Here is a 17881-nt window from a genome sequence, read left to right on the forward strand (position 1 = left end):
GTCCAAGGGTGGGAAAATGATGTTAAAAAGCAGGCGAGTGATGTCAGAAGGGGGTTATGACAACATCCTGTGATTGGTTGAATTGCATGTCAGTCATTGCAGAGTCCAATCTGGGGTTCAGACTTCTGCATTCCAGACCAGTAGTTCTGAAGCAAAGAACCCATGTAAAACTAAACTGTATGATCCAAAACTGGACAGGTGGCAACCCTACACACAGGGGCAGATTCACTAAAGGGAGAATTGCTTCGCAGATATCGCGCCACTTTGCCAGGTGCAAATTCAATACCACTACTCTAATTCACTAATAATGACTCAAGTGCCAGTGAGTCCCGAAACGCATTAAGCCCCACAGGAGAGATGCTGCTGTAATTTTTAATGGATTTATAATAAATTTTGACTTTTTTAACATATTATTTTGACTCTGCGGTGCTCCGTTCCTCTGCATATATTGTGTGTTCCAAATTGTATCACTTATGTGTGATTGTCGGGGTGGAACTCTAGACTGACTGTGTCTATTCAGCTCGAGATCCTTAGATGTAATATCTGGCAGGGAATATAATAAACACGTGGAACACTATTATGAGAAAGTTGTATCCTTAAATCTTCCTTTCTCTCTTGCTTTCAGGCCAACCTTTTTGTAAGGAAAGATAACTTATGTTCTCTATCTCTCTTGGCGCTGTAACAATAATGGCACATTCACAAGACAAAGGGGAAGAAAAATACGATGAATTTGTGGGTTTTCTATGGCAGCAATAACATTCCTTGTTTAAGTTTCTCAGAACACTTTGTAATATGTCCCAGACAATAGGGCTGTGGGGACATTTAATTTACTGGACTAATGTTCTGCCGTTGCACAGTCAGCATGTTCCGGAGCCAGGGACACAGTTGTGTAGAACCTTTGTTATATCCTGCGTGATGGACGAGGGGGGAAAAGATTTATTGTCGCCAAGGTTGCCCCCAGCGGAGTTACAGTATCTGTTTCTTCTTTGGCGTTTGCCACTGAGTCTGGTTTATCTCATGAACACCCACAAAGGGAAATGAGTTATATTGGCTATATTCTCTATAAATGCAGTTTAGGTCGGCCGGGTCACCTTGCTTTAGGCTAAACACTCTGCATAGAAAACGAATGGCGTCCAATATAGAAAGAACATAATTCGCACCAAGGACAAATATACTACATTATATCATGTACATGACACAGATGTACAGAGTATCCGGGATCTGTCATCAGGAAAGCTCCATCATATTGCAATGAATTTTTAAGGCAAATACAATACACAAAAGCTATGGATATCCTGTAAATTATATCCTTATAAATGATGCTTTGTGCTTAGAGAACTCCTCTGACTGTATACAACAGGGGGTACATATTTATAATGCACGAATAACATCACTGAGCACTGATTATAACTCATGACATCATCTTGTATTTTACTAAAAGAGGTACAGTCATATGAAAAAGTTTGGGAACCCTTGTAATTTTGCTAATTTGAATGCATGTAACTGCTCAATACTGATTACTGGCAACACCAAATTGGTTGGATTAGCTCGTTAAGCCTTGAACTTCATAGGCAGGTGTGTCCAATCATGAGAAAAGGTATTTAAGGTGACCAATTGCAAGTTGTACTTCTGTTTGACTCTCCTCTGAAGAGTGACAGCATGGGATCCTCAAAGCAACTCTCAAAAGATCTGAAAACAAAGATTGTTCAGTATCATGGTTTAGGGGAAGGCTACAAAAAGCATCTCAGAGGTTTATTAAACTGTCAGTTTCACCTGTAAGGAATGGAATCAGGAAATGGAAGGCCACAGGCACAGTTGCTGTAAAACCCAGGTCTGACAGGCCAAGAAAAATCCAGGAGCGAAATATGCGGAGGATTGTGAGAATGTTACAGACAACCCAAAGATCATCTCCAAAGACCTGCAAGAACATCTTACTGCAGATGCAGGTGTATCTGTACATCGTTCTACAACTCAGCACAATTTGCACAAAGAACATGTGTATGGCAGGGGGATGAGAAATAATTTAGTTATTTGCTCATAACAAAAGTGCTTTGAGGAAGAACACGACATTCCAAGAAAAACACCTGCTACCGACTGTCACATTTGGTGGAGGTCCCATCATGCTGTGGGGCTGTGTGGCTAGTTCAGGTGCTGTGTGGCTATTTCAGGGGCTGCGTGGCTAGTTCAGGGACTACTGAGGCCCTTGTTAAAGTCGAGGGTCGGGTGAATTCAACCCAATATCAACAAATTCTTCAGGATAATGTTCAAGCATCAGTCACAAAGTTGAAGTTAAGCTGCAGGGGTCGGATATTCCAACAAGATAATGACCCTAAACACACTTGGAAATCTACAAAGACATTTATGCAGAGGGACAAGTACAATATTCTGGAGTCCCCCGACTTGAATATCATGGAAAATCTATGGGATGATTTGAAGCAGACTGTCCATGCTCGGCAGCCATCAAATTCAACTGAACTGGAGAGATTTTGTATGGACCAATGGTCACAAATAGCCACATCCAGAATCCAGACACTCATCAAAGGCTATAGGAGGCGTCTAGAGGCTGTTACATTTGTAACTAAGTATTGATGGAATATCTCTGTTGGGGTGCCCAAATTTATGCACCTGTCTAATTTTGTTATGATGCATATTTTCTGTTAATCCAATAAACTGTATATCACTGCTAAAATACTACTGTTCCTTTTTTACTATTAAGAGTAAGTTGCTACTTTGAAAGCTCAGCCAATGATAAACAAAACTCCAAAGAATTAAGAAGGGTTCCCAAACTTTTTCATGTGACTGTACATTGTTCCCTATACATTGAAAAATTACTAAGAATATGTTAATGGTTGGAGTTCCCCTTTAAAATGAGAGCAAGGGTGTAACTATAGAGGAAGTTGACCCTGCAACTGCATGGGGGGCCCAGGAGGTAAAGGGGCCCCACGAGGCCCTACTTAATGAGCAATTTCAATATATATTGGTAAAATAGTTCACCTCTGAATATGTTGAGGGCCCTAAAATGAGTTTGCAATGGGGTCCAGTAACTAGTTTCACCACTGCATGGGAGAATACAGTGGTTTGGATGTAGGTTTATTTGCTGTGTATCCAAAAATGTTTCCTACAGAGGATGATAGATTTTTGATTTTCTTTGCATACAAAATCTGTGGGTAATTAGATTAACGATGGCGTACGATGACTATCTGAAGAACACAACCCACAGATGAACGGTTTCCTACATCTTGTCTTCTCCCACCCATACTCCCTGCCACTCACTGTGATATCCTTTAATCAGGCTCCACAATAAATGAGATCCAAATATTCTCTGTTCAAAATGATGGCACATAATTGTCTGAAGAACATCAAACGCCTCCGTGGTGACATCACCCCCAACACATTCATTTCTCAAGCAACATTGGAAATTGGTAAAACCTGGTACAAACGAACAAAGCTCCCCGAATCAGGCAATGGTTATATTTAATTACAAACAAATACAAACGCTATAAACATGTGCCACGAAAGGCAAAACATGTTTCCAATTCTGGAAAGCGAATTCATTGGGTTCAATCGTTATTTCCATTAACAATGTTTTAACTCATTGAGCCAACTCGAATGCCAGGGAAATTACAGCAAGTTCCCCTTAAAATCACTATTTATAACAAAATAAACTGCAATGTTCAAGATTTGCGTGCTCAGGGACTCATGTATATGTATTCTAAAATGTTCTTGGCTTCTATCTATAACTTCTTCATCATTCACTAAAAAGACGTGTTTTGTGCATGAGGCTCAAATACTTCTAGAACCAAATAAAATAAAAAAATTACGACAAATTGCAAATCATCTCAGAATATTGTTTCTATTTCAAGTGAAGTAACTGTTTAGGGAACAGTTCAGAAAGTGTTTCACAACGACTATTTAATGGGGGTTAGTTATCAAAGGTCGAATTTATGTGAATTTTTTTTTACTCTAATAAATTCGAATGTACTCACAACTCGAATAAATTTGAAAGTCTAAAATTTGATCCAATGGGAACGATCCGAAAACTCATTTAGTATTCAAATTGAATACGATGTCAGGACGGCTGGTCATTGGACCTCTGCCATTGACTTGTAAATGAATTCGGCAGGTTTTAGGTGGCGAATATTCAAATTAGAACTGTTTCCATGGTCGAAGTGTGATAAATCTCACATTCGAATTGGGGGATTACAATTCAAATGTTTGAATTTTGACACCAAAAAAAGTTCGAAAATTCAAATTTGAATTGACTATTCGACCTTCAATAAATCTGCCCCTACTGTATATGTCAAAGGCTAAAAAGAAAATAATAAAACAATATACTAATATATTAATAAATAATAACAGGAAAAGGGCAAATATTTAATAAACAAAAACAAATTTAGAAGAATAAGAACCAGTTGCACATGGACTCAGAATATCACAGTCTACATAAAAGTTTCTGTTATTTGGGCTGCCCCTTCAAGAAGGTTTTGCCCATTCAAAACCTGCCGAATTCCTGTATAAGTCAATGGGAGAGGTCCAGTGACCAGTTTGAAGATGTAACTAGCCTTCCTGACATTTGAGGGTTTTTTTCAGAGAAAAAACTTGAGTTTAGTCAAATTTGATTTGAGTTTTTTTCTTAAATAACCTTCCAATCGAATTTCAGGTATATTCTAATTCATTAGAGTTAGAAAAAAATTTGGAATTCGAACTTTCATAAATCTGCCTCTTAGAGGCAGATATATCAAAGTTCGAATTTTGAATTCATATGAGTTTTTTAAACTCTATTAAATTTGATTTTATTCTAAATTCGATTGTGGGCTTATTGTTAAAAAAATGGAATATCTAAAACTCGGAGGAATTCTCTTGACCCGAAAACTCGAATCGAATTAGATTCAAATTCGACCAAACAGGATTCGAGTTTTTTCAGGAAGGCTACAAACATCTCCAAATTGGTCAATGGACGTCTCCCATTGACTTATACATTAATTCTGCAGGTTTTAAGTGGTGAATAGTCTAATTTGAATTCTTAAAGGGCCAGAATTTAATAAATCTCGGAATCAAATTTTAATTTTTAAAAAAAAAATTCAAATTCAAAAAATTTGAATCAAGCTTGGATAATTCCCTAGTTGAATTTGACAGTTTTGACCATAAAAAACTAAAAAATTCAAAGTTAGGAAACGATTTATTGTGCTGCATTGATATAATTGATATGATTTTGTGCAATGACTCCCAGAAATGTGGTCAAACAAAAAAATATATCAGAGTCGGCATATGGCCAAAGACTATTTCAGCAATCTGCACCACTTCTGTTGTTAAACTATGGTTACAAGAAACCCCCCTGGATCATAAATGTTAACTTTACACCTGCCCCAAAAGCTCACCTCCCAACTGACCAGATGCCCAGATAAACCCCCCAACTTCCCCCCCCACATCCTGTTGAGTGAGTTTGTTACACATAAAATCAGTTTTATGGCTCCTGTAGAACCCAACTACAGTACACTTCTAAGGAAACCCTTTGATATGGAAGTTTGGGTCAGGGTGTGACTTGGAATGTAAGCTACATGGACAACTGTTTTCTTATTAAGTACACAGTAACATATACAAGAAAATGATACCAAAGCCAATATAGCAATTTCTTACAATTCTATGGGGGGAATTCATAAAAGTGTCGGTAAAATAAGTAACCCAGAAGTGGCGGTCGTACATACGGCAAATTGACAAAGGCAGATGTTACCGTCTCTGAATGTCTCGAAAGTCTGATAATTTTCTAATATGTCATTTTACCGAGCGTTTTCAAAAGACAATTTGACCGACATTCACTGTTTCAAAGGTGTCTTACTCGTCGGAAAATTAGCGGGTAAATGCTCTGTGAATTTGTTGGCTGTTACTACGACACTTTCTACAACAATTAAAAGACTTTTTTTTGTTCCTGACACTTTTGTGAATTCCCTGTGAAATTTCTGTTTGATTCATATCTTCCTCTAGACTGGGCCTCCAAAACGGACCTTAATATTTAGCATTTGTTTCTGTCTCATCAATGACCTTTAAGGTTTCAGTTTAACATCCAACTTTCTCTTATTATTATGTTTTTCCGTAATTATTATCCCTGAAGTCTTTTCTTCATTTGTCACTAACTGTAATCCAGCCATTCAGTCACAAATCCATACTCTATAATATTTAGTTGACAAGGCCCAATTTATAAACCCAACCACGCCCCATTACACTACACTAGGGGCCGATTCACTAAATTCGAGTGAAGGATTCGAAGTAAAAAAACTTCGAATTTCGAAGTATTTTTTGGGCTACTTCGACCTTCGACTATGACTTCGAATCGAAGGATTCGAAGTAAAAATCGTTCGACTATTCGACCATTCGATAGTCGAAGTACTGTCTCTTTAAAAAAAACTTCGACCCCCTAGTTCGGCAGCTAAAAGCTACCGAAGTCAATTTTAGCCTATGGGGAAGGTCCCCATAGGCTTTCCTAAGTTTTTTTGATCGAAGGATATTCCTTCAATGGTTGGATTAAAATCCTTCGAATCATTGATTCAAAGGATTTAATCGTTCGATCGAAGGAATAATCCTTCGATCGTACGATTGCAGAATTTGCGCTAAATCCTTCGACTTCGATATTCCAAGTCGAAGGATTTCAATTCCTAGTCGAATATCGAGGGTTAATTAACCCTCGATATTCGCCCTTAATGAATCAGCCCCCTACTCTTTGTTCCAACCCCCAATTGTGGGGTCTGTAAATCTAGACCATTGGAAAGTATTTATCTGTCTGGACTGCCCCCTGGAATCAGGACCCTGAGAGGATTCTCTCCTGTCCCCATTACAGTGGCCCTTGACAGAAATCTTTGGAATTTCTGTGCCTGACATGTAGTCATTAGCATTTAGCTTGGCTACATTTCAGATCCCTCATTCCGTGTCCATTCATCTAATTTGTATTATTTCACCAATTTAAACTCGGTATAGGCTGTTCCACAAAACCGTCTTTAACCTTGCTAAACCTTTCATTACCTATGGAAGCCTGAGTGATATGTATTTTTAGGGTTTGTAGCAGATCAGACGTTGTTCTGTCAGATTTGGTTCCACGCGAACTCTAAGAGGGTTATTTACTAAAATCCGAATTTTTGTGATTATTCAAAAAAAAAAAAAAAGTCCAAGCAAACTAGAATCCACAATTTGACCTTATTTGTTATTAAAAAAGCACAATTTAATCAGATCGGCGCAAAACTCGATAAAATCCCTAATTGTATGAATTATTATGAGGTTTTTCCCAAATCTCTCCATTTTTTGGCCTTTTCCCCGAAAGAGCCCAAAATAGTCAGCTTTTCGGGCTAATTCCAGAGCAGACCACAGATAATTTCCAAATAGGGTAGGGACCTCTCCCATTGACTTATATACAAGCTTGGCAGGACTGAGGTGGCAGATTTTCGGATTCAGACTTTTTGCAGCATCGGACTTAAATCCCGAAAAATGTGAGTTCTAAAAAAAAACCTGAAAAATTAGAATTTTGCACCAAAAAGCCTGACCGGACTTTAGTAAATAACCCCCTAGGTACATAGATCTTTCAGGGTTTCAAAACATTTCAGATGCAACACATGAACAGACAAAACAGCAAAAGAAAAAAACGGTGCATAAAAGTAATTGATTGGGTTGGGTTTAGGATTTAAAGTTTCTGCTACTGGAAAGTGTTAAACCACTAGAAAGAACTTGCCTCCGTCTCTGTCTGTATTACATATGGCTTTCTCTAATCGGCAACAGATGTCCTTATCTTCCATATTCTGTCTTTTTAATCAAGAACCAAATCCCCTGCTTCCACCTTGTGGCCATATAGAAAGAAAACCTACTCACCTTTCTGTCCGGCCAGTTGTACTTGGCAAATATGTTGTCGTATGTGTCAACCGCGCCGTCGGTAACAAGCATTATGGCTTGACTACAAATACTTCCTTCTCCTGAATGGTTGAACTGCAAAGACAAAAACTCAAGTGACCCTCGCATTCTTTTCCAAGTCGATTCATAGTCATTAAAATACATGTATTGGACTAAGCAGGAATGAAGGAGGTATATACAACATTATTCATAGTGCAAATGGCTTTATTGTAAGTACATTCCTATTCTTTTTGTTTAGGCCACAAGATGTGCCTACGGATGCACACAATATACAAGTATGGGACTTGGAAAACCTGTTATCCAGAAAGCTCCGGATAGCTACGGGAAGTTCATCTGACATAGGCTCCATTTTAATCAAATAATTCAAATTGTACCTGCTCTCAACTAAAATATAATTAATCCTTATTGGTAACTATTGGGTTTAATTAACATTTAAATGATTTTTTTAGCAGACTTAAGGTGTAGAGATCTACTGAAAAATCATTTATACGGAAAACCCAAGGTACCATTCTGGATAACAGGTTGCATATCTGTAGAATAGTGGGGTAAACATATTTTCACCTTAAAACAGGACACCAAACGTCATGGTAGTTTGTGATCCTTCTAGATCAGCTGTTAGCTCTACAGCCAATCTTCTCTACTCGTATGTTATAAAAAACAACAACCCAGAACGTCCTGACCCATTCCAAAATTTTAGGAAAAAGTGCTAAATGAAAGGGGTTAAGAAACAGAAGGAGAGAGACAATAAATTGGGGAGCTAAATTAGGGAGATAAATTCAGAGGAACTGAGAGGGGAAATGTAACACTGAAGGAGGAAAATGAGGGAAGGAAGAAGAGAAAAGAAAGCTGACAAAGGAGAAACATACAAAGCAAGTGGCAATGAGAAACAAAATCCAGAACAAGACAAAGAAAACAAGAGAAAACCAGAGAGGGCACAGCAAAATAAAGATATGGGAAATGTACATGGGACACACTGTACATGGGAGGAACATGTATCAAAAGTTTCTAGGTGGGCCTCCAGTTAGGCAGCCTAACGTAAAGTACCTCATCCAATCTAAAAAATGGACTCAAGATCACTTTATGGACCCAAGATTTAGAATCATTATGTATATTAAATAAGTATTTTCTTTTAACTATTATCTATTTCAGATGTTATTTTATTGCATGAAATGTTATTATGGAGGCCCACCTTAGACATGATGGTAAACTATATTTTTGTTCTGACCCATTATTTGAAAACTCCGGGTCTATAACTAGGGCAACACAGGTTAAAATGTCATCCAGCAAGTTCCTATCAGATGCAGATTGGTTGATATTATGGAAGGCAGATATAGTTTAGTGTTCTGGAGGCCAGGTCATTAAAGAGTTAGGAGTAGGACACTACAGCATTAAAATGGACATCCTGCCAAGTTTTCCAAACAGCACATTTCTTTCCTTCTATTGTGTACTCATGGGCTTCTGTATCAGACTTCCTGTTTTCAGCCTAAACCTCCAGGGCTAGGGCTTGAGCATGCTCAGTTTGCCTCTCTCCCTCTCCCTTTTCCCCTCCCTCCTCCCCTCCCTGCTGAGCCCAGAGCTATGAGTGAGTAGTGAGACTCAGGCAGGACGTGATGTCACAGCAAGCTAATGTGGCAGCTGCTATCCTAAACAAACAGAGACATTGTTTAGAGCTGTTTATTTAGGTATGGAAAAGTATGCTAAAGAAAAAAAATGGGGTTCTAGCTTGCACTGCTGTGCCTAATCTATTGCCAATAAACTGATTTGGTAGCTTTCCTTTTCCTTTAAAGGGGTGATTCACCTTTTGGTTAACTTAGTATATCATATAATGGCTAGTTCTACACCATACCAAAAGAATGACGGCACTCCATTCAAGGATAAGGCAGGTTTATTACAGACCCCACAGGGATCTCAAGCCCATATAATAGCTAGTTCTAAGCAACTTTTCAATTGGCCTTCGTGTTTTCTTTTTAATAGTTTTTGAATTATTTGCCTTTTTCTTTAGATTTTTTCGTTTTCAAATGGGGGTCACTGACCCCATTTAATAAACAAATGCTCTATAAGCTTACAAATGTATTGTTATTGCTACTTGTTGTTCCTCATCTTTCTATTCAGGCCTCTCCTATTCATATTCCAATCTCTTATGTTAATCAGTACATGGTTGCTAGGGGAATTTGGATCCTAGCAACCAGATTGCTGAAATTGCAAACTGGAGAGCTGCAGAATATAAAGCAAACGACTCCTTTAAGGCAGCCCAATCCTTCAAAAAAGCAAGAGAAAACATGTCCTTAAAACTCTAACAAGCACAAAAAGTTTTACATTATTTGAAAAAGTCTTACAAAACTCCATCTCCAAGCGTGGGGTGGTTTCCATAAAAATAATACAATGACAAATGTTTTATGATGAACTACAATTAGACTCAAAGTGATTCATCAGATTCTATGAGCCAAATTCAATACTTCCTGACATTTATAGCATTCGGGTGCGATTAGCAGTCTTTGAAATGTCACAGAATTCCATTTAATTGACTAAGAAAAAAAAAATGTAATCACGGCAAAGATTCCATTCCTCACCGAAACATGATAATTGCAGTTGCCACATGATCCACGAGATATAATAAAAATTGCCCAAACCAGTCTATATTGTTCAAGCTCTTACTAATACTGAATACATTCATGCTTGAAAAGACTGAATATTTTTAGATTTGGAATATATTAGTGTCCACAGATGAAAGTTGAAACATTGCAATTGCAGATCAGTAGAAAGGTGGCGTCGATCCAACCTCCTTTGTTGATGATGTGATTTACCCGTTTCCAAAAAAAAATAAAAGCCTGCACACACTACATGGCAGCGTCTAGCAAGGGCTGCCATTATTTTGACATCTAACGAGGAAAGATATTTAATCTGAATATCATTATTACAAATAAACCCTTGTTCTGACATCTAAAAATACTACAAACGACAGAAAGTGAAAATGTTACAAGAGCAGCTCAGCTTTAGGGCAAGGCCAAACGTGGCGTTTTTACGCTGCGTTTTTAAAAAAGCTCCGTCGGGCGTAAATACGCATCAACTGCACTACCACTGAAACTAATGGAAATGCACTATGGCAATAATAATAATCCACCATGGGACACCAGTATTGGCGTTTTTCAGCAGAAACGGCAATAGGTCAAGAAGCTACCAAATCAATAGACTCTATGGGATCTGCAAGTAATTACGCAGCATATTTTAAATATGGCGTCCAAATTCTCGCAAGATAAATGACAGATATACGTTTTTACAGCATATTAGGCCGGTGACTTAATTACGTTGCGTATTGGCGATTATTCCTGCTATTTCTATTTCTATTTCCAGCCAGCGAAATTATGGGGAATTAAAAGTGCATGTTGGGAAAAGAAACCTATGTGCTGAAGTGAAAAACGCATGTTGACGGTCGAGTGTGGTCTCAGTGGTGTATATACGCCTGACCACGTCTGGCCTTGCCCTTCAGGCCCAAAATATTCTCATAAATATCATTAAATTTAGTAACAAAGCAGAGTTGGGAAATAAATTGCTGCCGCACAATCGTATTTATAAATGGCCCAACTGTGGGTTTCATGTCACATTCAGTGTGTTTACTTTTTGCATTACTCTCTGGATAACAGAAGCACTCAGAAATATTTATATTTTATTTAAATATCTGGAATGGGCACAATCTTATGATGTGACTGATATCCCCAAATCCCAGTCGTGGATATTTTGGTATGGACTCGAGGGGTTACATCGGTCTTCTTCAGCCTCAGCTCGATCAATTTATCTTTACAGTACTCTTTACAGTTATCACTTTTCCTCCCGAATAACTCCGGATGGGGAGGCGGGGCCATGAAGATCGGCGATTCGCCAATCGTTGCATCAATCTCCACGACTCCTGCCCGGTTTTACTAATTTGGAAAAATGGTCAGGCAGTTTTGACCCAGACAGCCCTTTCAAAAACTGGGCTATCTGGGTCAGCCCAAGTGTTTTATTAATGCAACTGCACCATTATATTTTATTTAATGTAAACTCTAAGCACAATACAGGGGCAGTAGAAATAGAGGAATATACTATAAGAAAGTCCTATAAAGCAGTCCCTCTTGTTCTTTAGTCTCCTGCTATGGCTATATAAGTTGTACTCAGATTAGCAGAAGTATTTCTAATACAGTTTGCTTCTGGAGCATTCAGCAACTTTCCTCAGTCAGCTCATGAGCTGACACTTCATAAAGGTTAAATTTACACTCACTGTTCTTCTCTGAACCAATGAGTGTAATTTACTAAAGGAATAACAATTACTCTAACCCAGAAACTTGTATACAAACTGGGAATTAAATGTTTCTCCCATAGAAAACTCTGTTTTACACCTTTAGAGTGATGACTTACCTGTCTCTCATTTACTGTAAGTACTTCCTGGTTACATCACAGGACACTCCCCCTCACTCTCTCATTTGCAGTAAGTACTTCCAGGTTACCTCACGGGACACTCCCCCCCACTCTCTTATTTGCTGTAAGTACTTCCTGGTTACCTCACTGGACACTCCCCCTCATTTTCTCATTTGCTGTAAGTACTTTCTGGTTACCTCACAGGACACTCCCCCTCACTCTCTTATTTGCTGTAAGTACTTCCTGGTTACCTCACAGGACACTCCCCCTCCCTTTCTCATTTGCTGTAAGTACTTCCTGGTTACCTCACTGGACACTCCCCCTCACTTTCTCATTTGCTGTAAGTACTTTCTGGTTACCTCACAGGACACTCCCCCTCACTCTCTTATTTGCTGTAAGTACTTCCTGGTTACCTCACAGGACACTCCCCCTCACTCTCTCATTTGCTGTAAGTACTTCCTGGTTACCTCACAGGACACTCCCCCCTCACTTTCTCATTTGCTGTAAGCAGTTCCTGGTTACCTCACGGGACACTCCCCCTCACTCTCTCATTTGCTGTAAGTACTTCCTGGTTCCCTCACAGGACACTCCCCCTCACTCTCTCATTTGCTGTAAGTACTTCCTCTTTATATGCTATTATTCCTTTTCCTGTGCTTTTTGAACTGAGGCCCAGCTGCTTCTCTGTATTTCTTCATCCACTCCTCCAGCACTTACATACCTCCCTCTGACCCAAATCTGTGCAGACAGTCGTGCATTTCAGGGCCAGCTTCCCTAGCGCTGCATTAGGCCAGTGGCTCTGAACCAATGAGTGTAATTTACTAAAGGAATAACAATTACTCTAACCCAGAAACTTGTATACAAACTGGGAATTAAATGTTTCTCCCATAGAAAACTCTGTTTTACACCTTTAGAGTGATGACTTACCTGTCTCTCATTTACTGTAAGTACTTCCTGGTTACATCACAGGACACTCCCCCTCACTCTCTCATTTGCAGTAAGTACTTCCAGGTTACCTCACGGGACACTCCCCCCACTCTCTTATTTGCTGTAAGTACTTCCTGGTTACCTCACTGGACACTCCCCCTCATTTTCTCATTTGCTGTAAGTACTTTCTGGTTACCTCACAGGACACTCCCCCTCACTCTCTTATTTGCTGTAAGTACTTCCTGGTTACCTCACAGGACACTCCCCCTCCCTTTCTCATTTGCTGTAAGTACTTCCTGGTTACCTCACTGGACACTCCCCCTCACTTTCTCATTTGCTGTAAGTACTTTCTGGTTACCTCACAGGACACTCCCCCTCACTCTCTTATTTGCTGTAAGTACTTCCTGGTTACCTCACAGGACACTCCCCCTCCCTTTCTCATTTGCTGTAAGTACTTCCTGGTTACCTCACTGGACACTCCCCCTCACTTTCTCATTTGCTGTAAGTACTTTCTGGTTACCTCACAGGACACTCCCCCTCACTCTCTTATTTGCTGTAAGTACTTCCTGGTTACCTCACAGGACACTCCCCCTCACTCTCTCATTTGCTGTAAGTACTTCCTGGTTACCTCACAGGACACTCCCCCCTCACTTTCTCATTTGCTGTAAGCAGTTCCTGGTTACCTCACGGGACACTCCCCCTCACTCTCTCATTTGCTGTAAGCACTTCCTGGTTCCCTCACAGGACACTCCCCCTCACTCTCTCATTTGCTGTAAGTACTTCCTCTTTATTTGCTATTATTCCTTTTCCTGTGCTTTTTGAACTGAGGCCCAGCTGCTTCTCTGTATTTCTTCATCCACTCCTCCAGCACTTACATACCTCCCTCTGACCCAAATCTGTGCAGACAGTCGTGCATTTCAGGGCCAGCTTCCCTAGCGCTGCATTAGGCCAGTGGCTCTTCTGGCTGTCCTGCTGATATGACTAATGATGCCAGTGAGTGGCCATGTTGCTACAGGAGTGATTATGGCTGTAGCCCTGGAACAGGTATGATTGTATAATATCCCAGCAGAACATGCAGGTTGATACATTGGCACTGGATCAAATCTAAGTTCAAGATCTGGAAACCTGTCCTGGAATCATCTGATGATCTCATGTAGTCACCACCATAACTTTGTGTGAGTGATCAAACTCTCTGTGCCCCATACTGGAGGCAAATCCAATGTGGGACTAATTATTTGCACGTTGTGACTTATTCTGAATGGTAAATGGGCCCAATAATGTCCTTATCAATAGTCAATGATATCATGATATTTGCTCTCATCGAGTCAGCTGACACATATGAAACCCAATATAATTGAGTTGGTGTGAATGGAAACTACACACTGGTACTTACCTCACTTAACAAGTCAAAAGCCTCACTTAAGGCAATATTCAGCATTCCAATCCCTTTCGCATACAGTTTGTCCAAGTGTTCCCTGAAATGCTGAAATAGAAACAAAACATAAGAACCGCAGCTGGCATTGAATAAAAACACAAAAGAAATGTTCTTTATTAATGTGTTTAAAGGTGAGGGGGTCAGAACAGTAGGAAGTTCATGTTTTCTCTTGTTACAGCCTAGTTATATGTTATATTACAGTACAAGGCCGGACTTACAACATATACATAATGTGACATCAGAACACAAAGCTCACTGTTTGCCGAAAAGCTCTCATTTTGCCCCCTGTCCTATACCATCATTGTGCAATGGAAGATTTTTCAAGCAAGCCCAGAGAGGAGCAACACCTGCACAGGAGACAGTTCTACATGCAGGTAACCCAACCCAGGAGGAGCAAGTGACATCAGCAGGTATAGAGGGATCTATGGGAGGGTCATAACCCAAAGGGTCACTCTTGGTCTTACCAACTCTATGACATGGGGAAACAGTTTAAACCTAACTTTATATATATATTAAAGTACATCTCGCCCATGTCAGACTCTTGGCTCACACACAAACCAAGGGCAAAAAGTGTCGGACTGACCAGGAAATCTCCCAGCGGGTCCAGGTGTCAGTGATCCCTCCTGCTGCTAAACATTTGCCCCATGGTCATTCCCTATTTCTTTATGGGGAAAAAGAGGCTTAAAGGAGAACTAAAGACTAACTAAAGAAGTAGCTAGAAATGTTGTTCACGATGTTTTGTGCTTCTGTACCAGCCCAAGGCAACCACAGCCCTTTAGTAGTAAAGATCTGTGTCTCCAAAGATGCCCCAGTAGCTCCCCATCTTCTTTTCTGCTGATTCACTGCACATGCTCTGTGCTGCTGTCACTTACTGAGCTTAGGGAGCCAATCACAATATACAGTACACATAGAATAGAAATGTCACAATATAAGGCTGATTAGTAATTAATACACACAATTACTACATGGCAGCACAGAAACTAGTGCAATTAGCATCAGAATTGAATAATCAGCAAACCTGTAGCATCAGCTTATATTACAGCCAGGGAAGCTCATTTTCTGCTGGATAATTAGTGACGAGCCCTAAGCTTAGCTTCTCAACAGCCAATCAGAGCCCACTGAGCATGTGAGTGTCACAGACACTTTCCAAGATGGTGACCCCCTGTGACAAGTTTGAAGTCCTGGATCATTGCTGCTATTGACAAGCTCAAACTTTAGCCTCATGCAATAAATTCACTATATAAAATAGGACATTTTTAGCCACATTAATTTTTAGGGTTTAGTTCTGCTAAAATAATGGATGAACAAAGTATATTAAATCGATATAAAAGACTAGGAGAATAAAGAGGTTGAGTGAGGAGAAGAGGAACAATAGTTTGGGCTAAGATTTTCTGGTGGGTCCATGACATCCCAGTCCGACACTGAGGGCAGAGATACATAGTTTACATAAGCCAATGAAAGGAAAACAGCAGGTCTTTTACTTCCTGTTAACTAACATGTGAGTTTAGATTCATGAAAGGTCACTTTATAAATGATTTACAAGTTGTCTTTCAGATCATATGGTTTTTCTTTAAAAGTCCATCTTAAAATGAAAGACAAAATCGGGACATTTTAATAAAAATCCTGGGCTGCGGGCTGAGCTGTCAGAATCAGGACTGAAAACAGGACACTTGGTAGGTACAGTATGTGTTTGGACTGAGGCAAGTGCTTCTCTTCAAATCATTTGCCTGATAAGTGAGAACCTCCCAATAGTCTTGGTTTTTACGGGACACTACTGAGTCATGAACCACAAATGGTGAACCAATAAGCTGCTAATAAGCTTCTACAGATCTCAATTTTGGAGTTTACCTTTGTGCTACCAACAGAGAATCAAGATCACAAGGCAACCTGGAAACAGAATCCACGGCACAGACGAAATAAGGAGAAGTCTAGAAAGTGAATATGGGAGTTGAACATTCCCATGAATCCTTCATTTTATGCATCCACATGCTGAGGATGGCTGTATTTGAAATGTTTACTAATAATTATTTAAATTTTATTCCTGTTGGAATATTTAGGGGCAGATTAATTTAAGGTTCAACAGTTAAATTACAATTTGAATTTTCCAAAAATTTTTTTGTTCAAAACTCACAAATTCGAATTTTAAACCACCAACTCAAATTTGAATGTGAGATTTATCACAACTCAACCCTAAAAACAAATTCAGCTATTTGCCACCTAAAACCTGCCGAATTCCTATAGAAGTCAATGGCAGAGGTCCGTTGACACATTTGAAGATGTTAATAGTCTTCCGGACATTTGAGTTTTTTTCAGCGGGAAATTCGAATTCTAATTTCGCTCAAATTCAATTTGAATACGAATCAAATTTTTGGGTCGTTCCTATTCGTTCAAATTTTAGACGTTCACATTTTTTTTATAAATAGCCTCCCAATCGAGTTGTGAGTACATTTGAATTTATTAAAAATTCACAGAAATTCAAAATTTGACCTTTGATAAATAACACCTTAATGTGATATATGAAACAGAGAAATACTATACACCGCAGATATACGCTCTCATAAACATGGCCGACGTATGCAGAATGTCCATTTGCCTTTCTAAATATGAAAGTGGAAAAGCAGATTGGACAGAGACAGATTTGTTTATCTAATTAAGGACTAAAAAGTACAAACTGCAATGTTCTCGGCCTGAATGTTCATCTGTAATTAACTGCACCACTCACTGCACAGCTAAAGGGTAAATCCACCATATAATAATCCGAAAATAGGCAGCACAATGAGGATGTTTTGTTTATGATCATTGAAAATTCTCTCTCTGTATATTTGTATTTATACATATGGGTTTAATATGTATTCCCTATTATAAAGGAACATTTTCATATCATATTTTTTAATTTCATCTCATGTTTTTTTGAAATATAATTTGTGTTCATTTTTTGGAAATTATCAAAATGATTAAAATTTTTTTGCTAATTTACATTTGTTTTTTTAACCTTAAATTGTTCTTCTTTCAGAGAAATTTCCATTGATGCATGTAGCTACGGAATATGAAGCAGCCTTATACCCTGAATACAACTCTACTACCCATTGGTACAGGTATGGGACCTCAAATAACTGATTCCAGTACAAACAAAATGTAACAAAATAACTGCCTTTTGCACAAATTCTGCATGTAGAGAGACATGATGTCTGGTGAGTTTAATAGAGTGATCTCTAATACATCTTCTAGGCAAAAGGAGCC

The 17881-nt window shown here is 39.1% G+C and overlaps 1 protein-coding gene across 1 annotated transcript in view; it reads right to left on the reverse strand.

Moving 5' to 3' along the window:
- Positions 1-358: 358 nt before the first annotated feature.
- The window catches only part of cacna2d3.S (calcium channel, voltage-dependent, alpha 2/delta subunit 3 S homeolog), a 174428-nt gene continuing 156905 nt past the window's right edge, over positions 359-17881 (reverse strand). Inside the window, 3 exon segments of the mRNA NM_001085711.1 lie at positions 359-1689; positions 7852-7965; positions 14600-14689. Of these exon segments, the coding sequence (NP_001079180.1) occupies positions 1681-1689; positions 7852-7965; positions 14600-14689 (213 nt within the window). The 3' untranslated portion in view covers positions 359-1680.

Source organism: Xenopus laevis, chromosome 4S, assembly GCF_017654675.1.
Source record: "Xenopus laevis strain J_2021 chromosome 4S, Xenopus_laevis_v10.1, whole genome shotgun sequence".
Lineage (NCBI taxonomy): Eukaryota > Metazoa > Chordata > Amphibia > Anura > Pipidae > Xenopus > Xenopus laevis.